The sequence below is a fragment of the Pungitius pungitius genome, chromosome 19 (genome assembly GCF_949316345.1).
Source record: "Pungitius pungitius chromosome 19, fPunPun2.1, whole genome shotgun sequence".
NCBI lineage: Eukaryota > Metazoa > Chordata > Actinopteri > Perciformes > Gasterosteidae > Pungitius > Pungitius pungitius.
Window position 1 is genome coordinate 7,919,029 of NC_084918.1, and position 14,193 is coordinate 7,933,221.

General features: G+C 43.1%; 1 protein-coding gene across 2 annotated transcripts in view; it reads left to right on the top strand.

Annotated features, from left to right (window-relative positions):
* Nucleotides 1-14,193, top strand: part of sema5a (sema domain, seven thrombospondin repeats (type 1 and type 1-like), transmembrane domain (TM) and short cytoplasmic domain, (semaphorin) 5A) — a 95,324-nt gene that overhangs the window by 22,379 nt on the left and 58,752 nt on the right. For both annotated transcript variants that reach the window (XR_005114534.2, XM_037455904.2), the window contains exons 2-3: nt 3,506-3,717; nt 12,522-12,621. Coding sequence is in view for 1 of the 2 variants with exons in the window: in XM_037455904.2 (XP_037311801.2) it covers nt 3,570-3,717; nt 12,522-12,621 (248 nt within the window). In the remaining variant the exon portion in view is untranslated. The remainder of the gene's footprint in view (nt 1-3,505; nt 3,718-12,521; nt 12,622-14,193) is intronic.

Sequence of the window (14,193 nt, forward strand, 5' to 3'; positions counted from 1 at the left end):
GGTTGATAAACGCGTCTGAGACTTATAGATCATCAGCAGCACGGTCAGCAGGGACAATTACTCACAAGAGGCCGTCGATGGTGTGAAACCACAAATCATTGTGGATCTCACACTTTTTAAGTGCCGTTATGCAGGAAGGGCTCTCAAGGGCGATTGTCTTTTTTTTGCGGTAGTTATCTTGCCACCTTGTGGAGCCACTTTATTATTTTTTCCGCAAACTAGGATCTTCTTTCAGCCTTAACTTGTTGCTAGGAGCAAACCCCTTTTCTGCAGTGATACCAGGTTGATAAGAATCATGGGTATGAAACATCATTTTAATTCAAAAACTACTGACATTGGTTTGCAGAAACCTAAAATGCAAAAACTAATCCTGCCGTCTGGGCTGTAATTAGAGAAGCAGTGTAATGGATCGCTTCAGGAGGCAAATTAGGAAAAACAAGATTTTCTTTCAAACAGTTGAGGGTTATCATCCAGACTTACAACATAGCGTATTTAGTTTCCACAGAACAATTAAGATTCAAACATTGTAACTTCATATCTATGGCTTGTGATGTTTTATCCGTCAAATGAATAACTGATGGACGGCCTAAAGGGGGACAGTCTCGCATGTCACCCTGACGGGCAAAACAAAACATGGGTATTAAAGCGTGCACTTTAGACAATGGAGTTGTGTTGCGGCTCGCATTGCTCCGTGTCTTCTCTTCTTCCTGCCAGGAAGACTGTATTGTGCAGCCTCATCTGTTCTCTACATGCATTTCGAATGACAACATTGTTTGCAGCATGTTTCATTTTTTAGTACGGCTCTGGTTCCCACCGCTAAGTGCCTTGAATGCACCGCTGTGTTATCCATCACCGGGTGCCAGGGTGAGAGAGAGGAGTGAGAGCAGGGGGGTGAGGATGGGGAGGGTGGAGGCTTGTACTAATGCCCTGGAGATGATTTAGAGTTTAGACCACCAAACAGCAGAGAAAGCCCTTTCAGTTTTCTCCCACAGGACCAGTCGTTGGCGTGTGGTGAAGTAAAGGCAAAATAAAATCCACCTGAGATCGCTTCAGGGGGAATAAAACAATCAAATGTTGTTTTATTAAATCAAGCTGCGGCTGTCTGTCTCTGCTCCGGCACTTAAACGTCATGATGCAAATGCATGTGTGGGCATAAATCAGGTCTTTAAGGTGGCATATGCATATTTCTTTTAATTTATGGCTCATGCATATTCAGACTATTTTAGATTTCATAGATCTTAATTGTTTCACCATTCAATGGCAGCTTTTCATTATTGCATGCAAATGCAGGAATGGGAGTTAGATTCATTGAATCCAGATGTTGAAGGGGAGGCAAACACAACAAGCGGTTCATTTTAAGTCTGATATTAAATATACAACAAAAAAAAAGCTTATTATTGGACATAGTTGGCAAACACTGATGGAAGCACGATTTAAGATACTGAAAGACTTGCCTTGCAAAGGTTTTGTATGGAGGTTGTTTTTTTGCTTCAAATGTCAGAGCACCTTTTATTATTTAATCAAACTACTTCACAGAGGGGAAGGGAAAGGGGTTTGAAAACAGCCCATGATTCAGTAAAACCAGGAAAAAGCATGTTGCATCCTAATGCTGTTCTTGCAAAAGAGCTTCAAAATGTGCTTCAATGACACCACCGTAAAATCATCAATAATCTAATAAAGCGCGTGCCCAGCGGATCAGGTATATATTTCTCCTTAGTGATTGCAGACATAAAAGTTTATGAGACTGAATTAAAATGACAAGAGTAATGTCCCAGGCACAGACTACCTGGGGGGGGGGGGGGGGAGTGACGTGCTCACGTTCTCTTGCAACAGGTAAAATGGCTTTTTGGAGAAGGGAATGAGTCAGCCTGTCAAGGAAAACTAGCAGACAAAGAAAAATGACGTCCCGAAACGACAGGCTGACTAAAGCAAAGCAGCCAAAGAGCACTGACGCTGACGTGTGAAGCGCCAAGACGAAAAAGGGAAAAAGAACAGAGGGAGGGAACCGGCAGCGGCTGTCACCGACTCTCCCCGCCGTGGATGACAGGTGCTTTGCATTACTCTGCGGGTGCACGGCAGACCTCATCTCCTCGCTGCCCGGCGCCTTTTATACTCTGGACTTTGAACGAATTCCAAATTGGCCCCGAGGTCACGGATCCCCATTCGTGCCCACTGAAGGCGGAATCAACTTTCCATTCAAGGGGGGGAACGTGAAATGAAACCGCCACACCTCACAGCGTGAGGGTTTACATGCGGGAATCGAAGCGAGGTGCCTTACTGTATGTTTAACCCAATGGCCGCTGAAAGCTGTCCAGCACTGAGGGCCCTTCGTGCTTCAGAGACTTTGTTCTGAGGCGAGCAAACGTTCCCCCCCACCGTTGGCCCTTTTGGGCTCGGTTCAATCGAGTCTTTTTCAGTTTTATCTTCACATTACACGTTGCCATGACAAACAGGTCATTAATACCTCTAGTTTTTTTTTTTGTTGCAACCTATCATTATGACTTAAAACCAACGCTCTTTTCCCCCACTGACTGGATCAGAGCAGATGAAAACCCTAACTATGTGATAAGATAGTAAAGGCTGCACAGGTTTGACTGCAGAATGCATGTTTCTGTTGGCTGGCTGTTGCACTTTACAGCTGCGGCCCTCAGTTACTGGACTCACTCCACCACACACGCTGCTCGGGCTATATACAGCCCGGCGGTATGAATCATTCCTGGTAATAGCATCACATAAATGATTAACAAGTAATGATGTCGAAGGTCTAGAACACTCATCAGTTCACCCGCACACATAGAAAAAAAAAAAATCATGAACAATTGATTTGTGGAAACTGCTTTGTTGTTCTCGGGAATTACTTTTCTGGGAAACACAAAACCGCAGTACGCATTATAATAATAATAATATAATAATCACATGCAGCAATTAGCGTGTGTATTAGCGAAAACAAAGCAATCCGATTTAAAGCATCTCTGAGTCAGTTGACCCACAAGCAGCACTGTGCACTGCAGCTCCACGCATGCATCCTCTCACATACACACACAGACACACTCTGAACAATGACAAACTCTCACACAACAGCGCTCATTGGACGAGGGCTGCACTTTTACACTCAAACAAAGCACCTCTGCAGTGGAAACAAAGATGCGCACAAGGGGCCCATCGTTTCAGGGACTAGCGCACAAACTTTAGGTGTTTGAGGCAACGCACGGCGCCTGAGTCTGAGTGTCAGAGGTGTGAAGCCCACCGGCTGGTTTCACTCAGCAAGACTCCCAACACTGTTTTACCCCCAATCGGTCACACGTCCTCCTCTTTATACCTCCCTCCCTCGTTCCCCTTTTATTCACAATTTATTTTGTACGCTCATCATGTCCCGCGGTGAAGCCCATGCGCTCGTAGCGAATCGCTTTACCGCATCAAGCTTTTTTAGTGCTTTGATTAAAACTAATGTGAAATAAGGCTCAGATTAAACCCCAAAAATCCGTTTCTTTCTGTCCCTTTCCAGGTGTGTCTCTCCAATGCTCTTGGCCCTTGAGGCCTGAGGAAAAGTAAGCCGAGCCAAGGCCCCCATGGGACGACCCCTTACCCAGCATGCACTGCTGCTGCTGCAGTGCATGCTGGTCCTGTGGCCCGCAGGCGTGGCCGGTAGGAGAGGGCCGGTGCTGCTGCCTGAATCTCCCTGTTACAAGACGGAGCACCCGCTGGTCCCACATTCAGGTAAACACACACAGACTCCAGGGGGACGCCATGACTATGTGCGCTGTGTGTAATTAAGCTGTTATAATTGTCCTCCCTGCCTCCATTCTTTTTCGATCCAACCCGTCATGGCCTTTGTCTTTTTACCTTCACACGGTTGAGATGTCTAAACAGCTCATTGGGACTTTTTTCCTTTTGCTAGGAGACAAACACAAAAGTGACCACATAAAGACAAGGGAGAGCAGCTTAAGCATTTTTATTATTATTTTAGTATCCACTGTAGTTGTAGCTGTGAGGGTGAGTAACTTTGAAACTGGCTGCAAAACAAGATATTTACTGAAATGCTGCTTGTGTTTTTTCACCGCTTTACTTCACAACGTTACACGCTAGTTCACTCAACCAAATAAATCTAAATTACCTCATCAACTACTCGGCAAATTGCTCTTAGTTTCAATCACTTGAACTCTCTCCTTCCTTTCCCCGCCCGGGACTTTCAGACAGATTTCATGAATACTGGTATTCAAACCACTTTACATCGGCTTACTTTGCAAACTAACAACATCTAATGCCTCCCTTTCCTTGTTGCGACTTCCCTTGACACGACCCTCCTCGGATGGCTTCACTGGCTCTGCAGTTTTTTTACGCAGTGTGTACTCCGCATTAGATTTATCGTCCTCGCCCCTTTTTTCTTTTATCGCTACTGAAGAAACTAAACTGTAATGAAATGATGTGAAACTTAATCCAAAGAATAGTATCAAAAGGCAATCAATGCGGTTCGGTCTGCCCTGTGCGAAGAAGCACAATGTCATCGAGCTGTTTTCGGTTCAGCGACGTCCCAGTCAGATAATCGCGTAAGATTCTGTCTAAATTGAAATGAAGTAGAAGACCAAGGTCGCTGTGTGTGTGTGTGTATGTGTCCAAAGACCCTCATACGTGCCTCATGTGCCATAAGGCTCCTGAGCACAAACACAAGAACTCCTCCTCTACAACCTTTGTGGAGGTGGCACTATCCCTCCCCGCACCAATCGAGTGCAATGATGATGATGATGATGACTAACTGCCCAGCTAACAATGTACGTCCGTGGCCTGGTGCTTTCTGCATGAGGGCCAGGGTTTGAAATGAGGGGTGTCTGGGGGGGTCCTGGACCCCCTATAAGTCATTAGGGACCCCCTATAAAAATTTATTTTTAGATTTTGGGGGGTCCCCAACTTTTTAGACTCTACCTTGACTAAAACACTAGCAAACCGTAGCACTAACAAATGGTAGCACTTAAATTGTACTTATAATGGCACTTTTCTATAACATGTTTTGAAACTGCTTATTTGATGAAAAATGTACTTTCTTGTTACTTGTTCTTCTGAGTTTGTATCTCTATGTGGAAATGCACTTATTGAACGTCGCTTTGGATAAAAGCGTCAGCTAAATGACATGTAATGTAATGCAAATATTTTTAACATTAAAAATGATTGTGAAAAGGTCTTTAGTGACGTTTTATATTCATAACAATAATTAATTTATTTCCTTGCGGGATTGGGCAGCAATCAGGGCAGCCAATAGCATCACAGATTGTTGTTGTGGTCTGTGGCGCAGACACGTAGGTTATTGTTGAACGCGGCAAAAACGAAGCCTCATGAAAAGTAAGTGCTTCGAATATGTTTATACCTCCATAATAATTGCTTATTATAGTAAAATATTTGGGGTTGGTGTTCCTATATCAAAAGTTGCATTAACTAACTTAGATACCCAGTGTAACGTAATGATTAGAAGAGTGCGTTTGTCAACGTTTCTTGCTGTACGTGTATGAAGCCAAACTGCCAGCTAACAGCAGACATGTAGCAGTTAGCTAGACTAGTTATTCAAAGCTAGCAAACCAACCTAATTGTCCAGTCAGTGATTACGAAAGATGGCGAGGACTTAATTCAATTCTGTGAGTTTTGAATGGGAAAATGTCATCCACGTGAATCGTGTAGATCCGAAGAGTTTTTTTGGGGGGGTGCTAATACGGTACAGGTGTCTTAACGGCCGTTATCTACCGGACCGAATAGCAACTCTGATTTCGGTGCCTTATTTAGAGGCCACTTAAATGCCTCCCGCTTCTCCCTGATGCTCCGAAAACAGACGTTAGAGAGAACTGAAACAGCGCCGCACGGGACGCTAGTAAATACTACACTCGACAGCAGGTAACGTTAGCCTACCGTTAGCTAGCAGCTGAAGTGTGTATATATATATATATATATATATATATATATATATATATATATATATATATATATAAAATATGTCAATGGAGCAACCACGGTTAAAATACTGACAGCTAAACGGTGTAAAGTGTGTCTGTGCTTCACTGAACAGTCTGTAGCTGCCGTTGTCTGAAAAACAAACAGATGTTGCGTTCACTTGAAATTCGCCTCGCCAGCCTTGTGCTGCATTCGAAGTTGTTGTAAAATACCCTTTTCCCATTGTTTTTGTCGTTTAACAGTAATTTACTGGTGAAATAAGTTTTTGTTACAAGTTATTGTTATTACATTATTAATAATTAATTTAATGTTAAGCTGACTATCGTTTCCTTTTTTTTACTAACTAAAAATAAAGAAGCAGGGGTGCCCTGTCGGTCTTCTCTCCAACCCCAGTTAACATTAACCTGATGAAGTTGTTAACAAATAAATAAAATATGTGCCTGGTCACTTAACATGTTGATTTTGAATAATATGGTTACTATTGGATTATTGTCTTATTAATGGCTTTCGGTCATGTTAGAATATCTTACTTTTTTTTAAACGTGTCCCTAAAGATTTTAGTTCAAGTTATAGGTGCATGGTGCTGCCATAATGAGTACACCTGGTGGATTTAGGTAACTTAGTTAACTTCCTTGCTCAAGGAAAGAATGACCTGTTTTCCACTTTGTCATGTCAGGGATTTATATAAGGTGCTGCAACTCCAGAATTAGAGGGTTACCTGATTGATTATAGCCAATCCACTTCTCCAGACACCACTACAATACTGGGACTAGCCCAAACCATGAAAAACATCCCAAGACCATTATCTCACCTTCAAAATATGTCAATATAATTTTGCCTGCAGTATATAGTGTAGCAATGGTAGTCTTCAGTATTTTTTATAGTTACATTTTAGGGGACCCCCCAAGAGTCCTAAGTCATTTCGAACCCTGATGAGGGTGATGCCGCAGTCAGCTGTGGTTGACGCGTTTGTGTTCTCTAATATACAAGAATGGCCCATTAAGCTCCTGTGGCTTAATGCTGTGGCTGAAATATAGGAGCATTAATGAAAAAGGCGGTTGACATTTCAGGAGGTGATCAGACATGGTTCACTAGGACAAAGATAACTGGAGGAGAGCCGGGTGGGACAGAAGGGGAGGGGAGCTCAGAGCCACCGCTGCCCAGCGATGCTTCATCAGAGACACACTGCGTGGTAAATATAGTGTTGGAAAAAGCTAAAAGGTTGGTTAACAACATAGCTTTTTTTGCCGGGTAACGAGAAGCAGAGAACTCAGTCCTACACAGCTGCAATTAGTTAGTTCAAAAAATACACTTGCATGCAGACACATGCACGTGTCAGTTCCACTGGCTAAAAGTTCAGCCAAGTTCCTGAGCTCGTAAGCCCGTTGCCCTGTGAGCTGTGCAGACTTTGCGTTTTCCACAAAGGCACAAATATTTTATCTTTATGCTTTTTTTCAACTTACATTCCAATCATATTTACTCTGAACTTGTGTTAATAAGCAGCCCCCTTCCCCGAGCAGCTGCTACGCAGTACCCATGGTCTCATGAAAACAGTCATTCATCTCGGCCCTCTCAGCTATATTCATGGCTATTTATGGCCTGATGATAGTCTTTGTGCGGTTCAGAGACATCTCATTGTTCTGAGTCGTATAGTATACACACTGCCAAATTATAGCCCTTGGTTTGTCGGAATAAAGGCAAAAAAAAGAGCTTTGAGTCATTGCAGAATATGCACACACACACACACATAAGCATACAGTGTGTGAGGACAGAGTAACCTCTCATTATACCTATTATGCTTCCTCTGTGTGTGTCATTGTGCGCCGTGTAATGTGGTGTAATCCCAGGTTGTAGAGCGAGGCGGCCGCGCTTCTTCTTCAGCCAAGTTGGGACGACTACAAACACATTTTTCCCCCTGTGGATCACAACAGCACAACAACGTCTGCACTGCTCGGGCAAACCTTTACCTTTCGGAGATTTTCTTTGAGGACTATAGCTCTATAGGATGGACAATTGCTTAAAGAAATAGTTTCAATAGTTTAATCGATTTAGCTTTTCTGATTATAAGTTAGACGGCCTGCTGTGGAGAGTGCCGTGCCAGGAAACCTCGTTATTCCTTCAAAAGGAAACAATTTTTACAAATTTGACAACATCACGTTGGACCCACATATTTTCATAATTTTTCTGACCTTTTTAGAAGTCAAACATTTACTTGAAAGAAAAGGATAATTCAACTACAGTTAAAATAATCCATTCTGGCATGTGGTAGGAACAGTCTTTTTATATGCAAGGTTGGGCTAATCGTCATATTCTACTTTTATTTTGTAGTTCTTAGACTTTGAACGCTGCTCATTCCTGCTTGTTTGTTCACCTTTCTGCTTAAACAAAATGATTCAATAGTTTTAAAAATTGCTTTTTGAGGTCGTGACCAGAGGAAGCCAAGGTCAATGAGCCTCTGAGCGTGTTTTAGTGACAGCATTTCTTTCCCTGTGGGAGGGTGTGCCTCACATGGGTGTGACCCCGCTGGGAATGGTGGTTTTGTGACTTGGCACAACACTTGGCTGACAGACTTGCTACTGTAGAGTGGACGCTACGGCCTTAAAAACACTTTCTGCTCCGTATGGTGGTTTTTAGAAATGTACGTTTTTCAGGAGCACAGCTCAGTAGTTACGTTCAGAAAGTTTGCACAAAATGAAGCTTCTTTTTTGAGAGCAGGTTTGAATATACACCTTCAACAGAGGTCCAACGTGTCATTTAGAGAATTATTTATAGAAAGGGTTTTTGAAAGATTATCCCCATCATTCCCATTGGTTAAGACATTTCTATTTCTTCGTAGGGTTGTTGTAGCTCATGGCCCCTGAGATACATACGCTGTATTAATAAAGTGTTGTAGTGCTCCTGGATAGAGGCTTAAAGGCTTTTAAAGGTTATAAACTGGGATGTAAAAGGAGGGCCGCGTCTCTGAGGAGGGCAACCGGCTCACTTGTTTTACACCCACAGACTGAGCTCAGCTTTTATCATCCCTCGACGGCTAACGCGTAGTTATGGAGAGGGGAGGGTAAGCAGGTACATAAACAAAGGGCCTCGTAGCATTTAGAAACGCAACAGGCTACAACAGGTTTTAAAGATCTTTTTAATTGGTCATTTGGGGGAGATTCTTTCAAATGAAAAGCCCTCCAAAGTCTTATTAACATTAATCACTAGACATTAAGTCTGCTTCATTTTAGTCTGAGGTCAGCCATGTTCCAGACATGTTTCATTCCAATGGATGACAGGCTGTCGATGCCATGAAGAAGTGCCGGTCTATGTTGATTTTCTTTTTTTTTTTAAGTGGCCTGAAGACCTCTGGCCATCTTCTTAAAAATGTTTAAACGTCTCTTCTCCCTAAACCTCTAAAACCAAACGACACCTAAATACACACTGAGATTTAAATATTTTACTGCACACTTATTAGTGGCTTCATGGTGGTTGGTTTTGCATGATTTACTTGCCGTCCCGGGGCCGCAGCACAGCCCCAATTATAAAACATGCTTGTTTTTCTTTGTTTGAAATACTATGAAGGACACAGCAGCATGGGAAGGTCTTAACTTTGCTATGCTTTGGGCTTTCATCAACCTCAGCAGGTGGGTTTGTTGTTTTTTCGACCGCTCGGCCAAATCGTTTCCTCCAATCAACTTGACGAAATAGGTCACCCTTCCGCCGCCCTTCAACGCCGCGCTGCGTCTAGAGGGGGCTCCTCGTGTACCCCGGCGCTTGTTGCCACGCTCCACTCCGCGCACAGACACACCATTCATGTCTCAGAATTGGTTCCACATGCCGCCATTGTAGCCGGCGTGGAGACCGCCGCGGCCACTGATGCCGGGTGTAAATATTTACACATCCCGTCATTCGGCCTTTGCATCAACGGCTCCGTGTCAAAAGTGATGGGCTGTAGGAGGGAGACAAGGGGTGAGGGGCATGGAACAGGACGTGGAAGGGAGGACGGGGGTGTGTGGGTGTCTGACTGTGTTTGTTGGTGTTATGTCGGCTCAGAGCTCTGGCTTCTGTCTTCATTTTCAACCCAGTCTGTGTGTGTGTGTGTGTTTGTGTGTGTGTGTGTGTGTGTGTGTGTGCGATTATTTTTCATTGGCGTCCAATCCCCCCCATGCTCAGCCAGCATGGCTGTGATATGATTAAGCTATCACATGCATTAGTTTAGCGGATATAAACCTATGTAACATGCAAAGCAGGCCTGACATTTAGGCAGTGGGAGAGGAGGTGGGATTTGTCTTGTTGTGATAATTAATAGCTGGGGGTCGTCGTACTGTTTTGTTTTGTCTATTGGATTAAAAACAAGGTTTGTTTCATGGGATCATTAAAACCTCCCCGGGTGCACTTAGCTATTACAGCCCATCCAAAAACAAATATATATATATATATATATATTACAAGTTAGAGTTCACATAATAAGTCTCACTGGTAAAGCAAACCAAATATCCTGCGGCGTATAGGTTTTTTTTTTTAAATCCTTAAGTGTGCCACATTATTATATCCACATGTAGAAAACCCAAACAATAAGCTTCTAAACCCCCAAGAGTTTGACTTTGTGAAGCTGCGTGTATTTAGTGGCTCAGCTTCGGGGGGGCCCATCCATGCTGGTTTATGAATGATCCTTGGCCCATAAATCCTTTGATTGTTGTTACGTTCAATTAAAAGTTTTCTTTCCTTTTTCATACTACAAAAATAACCTCTGTTCTTTGCTTCTGTCTCGCACACAGACACACACACACGCACACACACACACGCACGCATCCAGGCACAGACTCTCACACACTCCATCACCCCGTTAGCCAGCCTCCCCTGGTGAGTCAGGGAGATTTATGGGGAGAAGCCGGGTTCGTCAAGCGGCGTCTCCCCCCGGGGGGGCGTCACTGCTACATTTGTATGCCAGAGATCTCTGGATGGTGTGAAAAACAAGCTCAGCGGAGCCAAACGATTGGCACATCCAAAACTTTGTGTCTCCCTCCAGAGTAAGCCGTGCAGCAGCCATTAACCAAAAGGAAATCTTTTGGGAGGTGAAGTTGTTCCTGATTCTCCCAGATATTTATTTCAGCTCTGCAAATGAAAATGTATCATCTCCATAAAAACCAGACGTCGGACGTTGTGAGGCTTTTTTGTCTCGCAGTTCCCTTGTACCTGTCACTGGAGACTTGAAAGAGAACAAGGGAACATTTCTTTGCTCACAGCGGTGCTGTCACGCAGCAGGTGACATTGCATGGTGAGGAGACCAGGTATCTGGTCCCACAACGTGAGCTGGAGGAGGCAGATGCTCTTCGGAGGCTCCCTGTTTTTACTTGTTTTGTTTGTCTTCGTTCTGAATCACCAAGAAATCCTCCGTTTGTCACCGAAAGCCCAGAAGTATTTGTATTTGATGCAGTCGAGGCAGAGCGTACTTTAATTTGAAATGACAGGTGTGCGTGAAGAAGCGGATAATGTGTTGAAGGGAGGATATTCAAGCTGTCCTCTCCCTCTGTACGAGCCCCGGTGGAGAGCTCCTTGGTAAATTTAAAAAGTCCCTTTGATTTTTGTAGTCTGCAAATAAATTGGAAATGAAGTGATGAATGATTTTACAGTAAATCACTGTTGCAACCACTACTGAAAATGATGCAGGAGTTCTGGCACCAAAGCTACTCATTTCGAACTATCTTGAGGAAATGAGGAAATTGAGGAAATACGGTATATGTTTTTTTTGGAAACTCAACCCGACAGTAGTAGAAGCATTGAGTTATTATGACTTGCGGATTTACTACGTGAGGGGTAACGGGGGATGACCCGTCACTTTCGTGACTGATTGGCCATCCTAGACTAAACCTATCGGGTAACCAGGCGGTAGACAGGCTGGCCTCATCGCTCGGCAACCATATGGGCCCTTTGATTCGATTGGTCAGGGGTTAATGGGCTGGGCGCCATGAACACAGGCATGCTGTGGATAAGATGTCAGTGTCTGTCAGAGATGTCTCTGTCTCTAGATATACGTGTGTGTGTGTGTGAGTGTGTGTGTGTGTGTGTGTGTATTCATCCTACCAAGGTCAATTCTTGTAAAAAACTCTCTTCATCTCTTATCCGTCGTGTACATTTACATGAAAGCGGTCGATCAACAGTAGTTGTGGTTTACAAAAAATCCGAGGACTGCCCACACTCTTAATAAGCTAGATTTCAGTATTTTGAACGTATTAACTCGTGAATGGAGGTGTGATGTTTGTTTTTGTAAGGCTGAGAAGCACTAATGTAAGAGTGCTTTGATCCGTGAAAATGTACTTTTAAATAAATGGATTTTTTACCAATAGCAGCTCCAAGAGGTTTTGTTATGCGTTCAATCTCCTTTACATTTTCTTTTTCAGAGGTCATTTTTGTGTCACGGCTTATACAGAAAATAGTAATTGCACTATGTTAACATTTGTCATTATACAACTTTGAAAAATGTTCTTCCTACCGTGTTTATAAAACGGAAGTATAATAATCTATCCCTCTTTGTTGTGCTAAAAGGAACCTGAATCACTCAAAATTGTTGTGAAAAGTTACAGCAGCTCTTTGCATGTTGTTGGCAGAGATGGAGCCGTGGATCTTCAGGTTCAAGGCAGAGGGCACGGTGGATTACTCACAGCTGACCTTCGACCCTGGCCAGAACGAACTGATCGTCGGTGCGAGGTAACCGAAATCTGAGCGTGTTCTTTTTGCCTTCGATTTTTCTCCTTTTTGTTTTTGTGTCTCTGTCTTGTCTCCCGTCACTTTCATTTATTCTCTGTTGTTTTTTTTGTCTATTCTTGATAAGTGATGATCAGTCAGTAATTAGTTTCTGTTGTTGGCTTTGGAGTTTCTAAGTCCGTTTTTGCAGCCGCGCGCGCGCGCGTGTGTGTGTGTGTGTGTGCATTCACACTATGTGAGTCTCTGGCTGACTCTGGATGAAGTGCGGTCTGCACTTTTCTTAATGGCTTGCTTGTCAGTAGAGACAAACACTCACCACAATGTGAAGAAGAGACAACATGAGCGCCAGCAGGAAGGTGAGCAGCAAAACAAACAGATTCAAAGTGAGCCCAGGGAATTTACTAATGCATCCTTGGAACTTAGGTGGAAAAAGCTAATCAAGAAGAGTGTGTGCGTGTAGATGGATGAAGATTAAAAGTCGAGGAGGCGAGTGGATTCTCACTTTAACTGCTGACGAAATTGTTTGCTGCTAATCTTTTCTTCTTAGCTACAATTCTCCCAGTTCTATCAACGCGTCATATTTGCAGCACAAAAAAAAAAAAATCAAATCAAATCAGAGATTAAGCTTGATTCTCGCGCCAGCTCAACCACCAACTGTGAAAGGTGTTGTGCCGGGATGGAAGGCTGCAGGATGGTTACGAGTATGAGTGATAATGGAAGGAAAGAGAGATCGATGCAAATCAATACAGTAAAACGGCGGGTTGCTACCACACTGAGTCCAGGCTGATAGACACTTATCAGGAGAGATTGATAGATATCCATGAAAGTGTTGCATGTGCATGTGTGCGCAAGAGAGCATGCTTGAAGATATAGAATGAGTCATGTGGATCTTCATAACAAACAAATTATTGCTATTTAAAAATTATTGCTGATATAAAAACACGTTATGGGTTGTTGTTCAAGCTATTCCGATATATCTGCTCGCCAAATAGTTATTAAGCACCGCAAAAAGAACAATCTTTCATGGCGAACTGCAATAAATTTACCAAATATTAAAGATGATTTTCTTTTGCTTGCATTGAGCTCTCAAAGGGGGAAGGAAATCACAATAAATAATGCTTTTAGTCCAAAATATTAGGTTTCACACGACATCATTCTGATGATGATGTGTAATGTTTTTGGGGACAGCCTGAGACGTCGTTAGTCGATATCCAGAATATTCCTCTTGAGGGGGGCATTCATGAGAACCTAATGGTTCTCGAAAAGTTGTGAATGCCAATGAAACGGTTTTGTTTGCACCGTGCAAATACAAAAGGCTTTCAGGCAAAGCAGGATAGAGAGTTCACAACCAGGGTTGATTTTTTGGTTTTTGATATCTTTATTTCTCTGTTTTTCAGAAATACACAACTCCCCTAGAGCACTCTGTCAAACCTTTTAGCTCTCCTTCGTCCAGTCTTCTTTGCGTTCCAATTATGGGTTGGAGAAACCTTGAAGTCCATTGTTTGCTGCACCAGGTTCTGACACAACAGAACAGAAGAAGGCGTGGAATATCGAACACAATAAATATATCTGGCT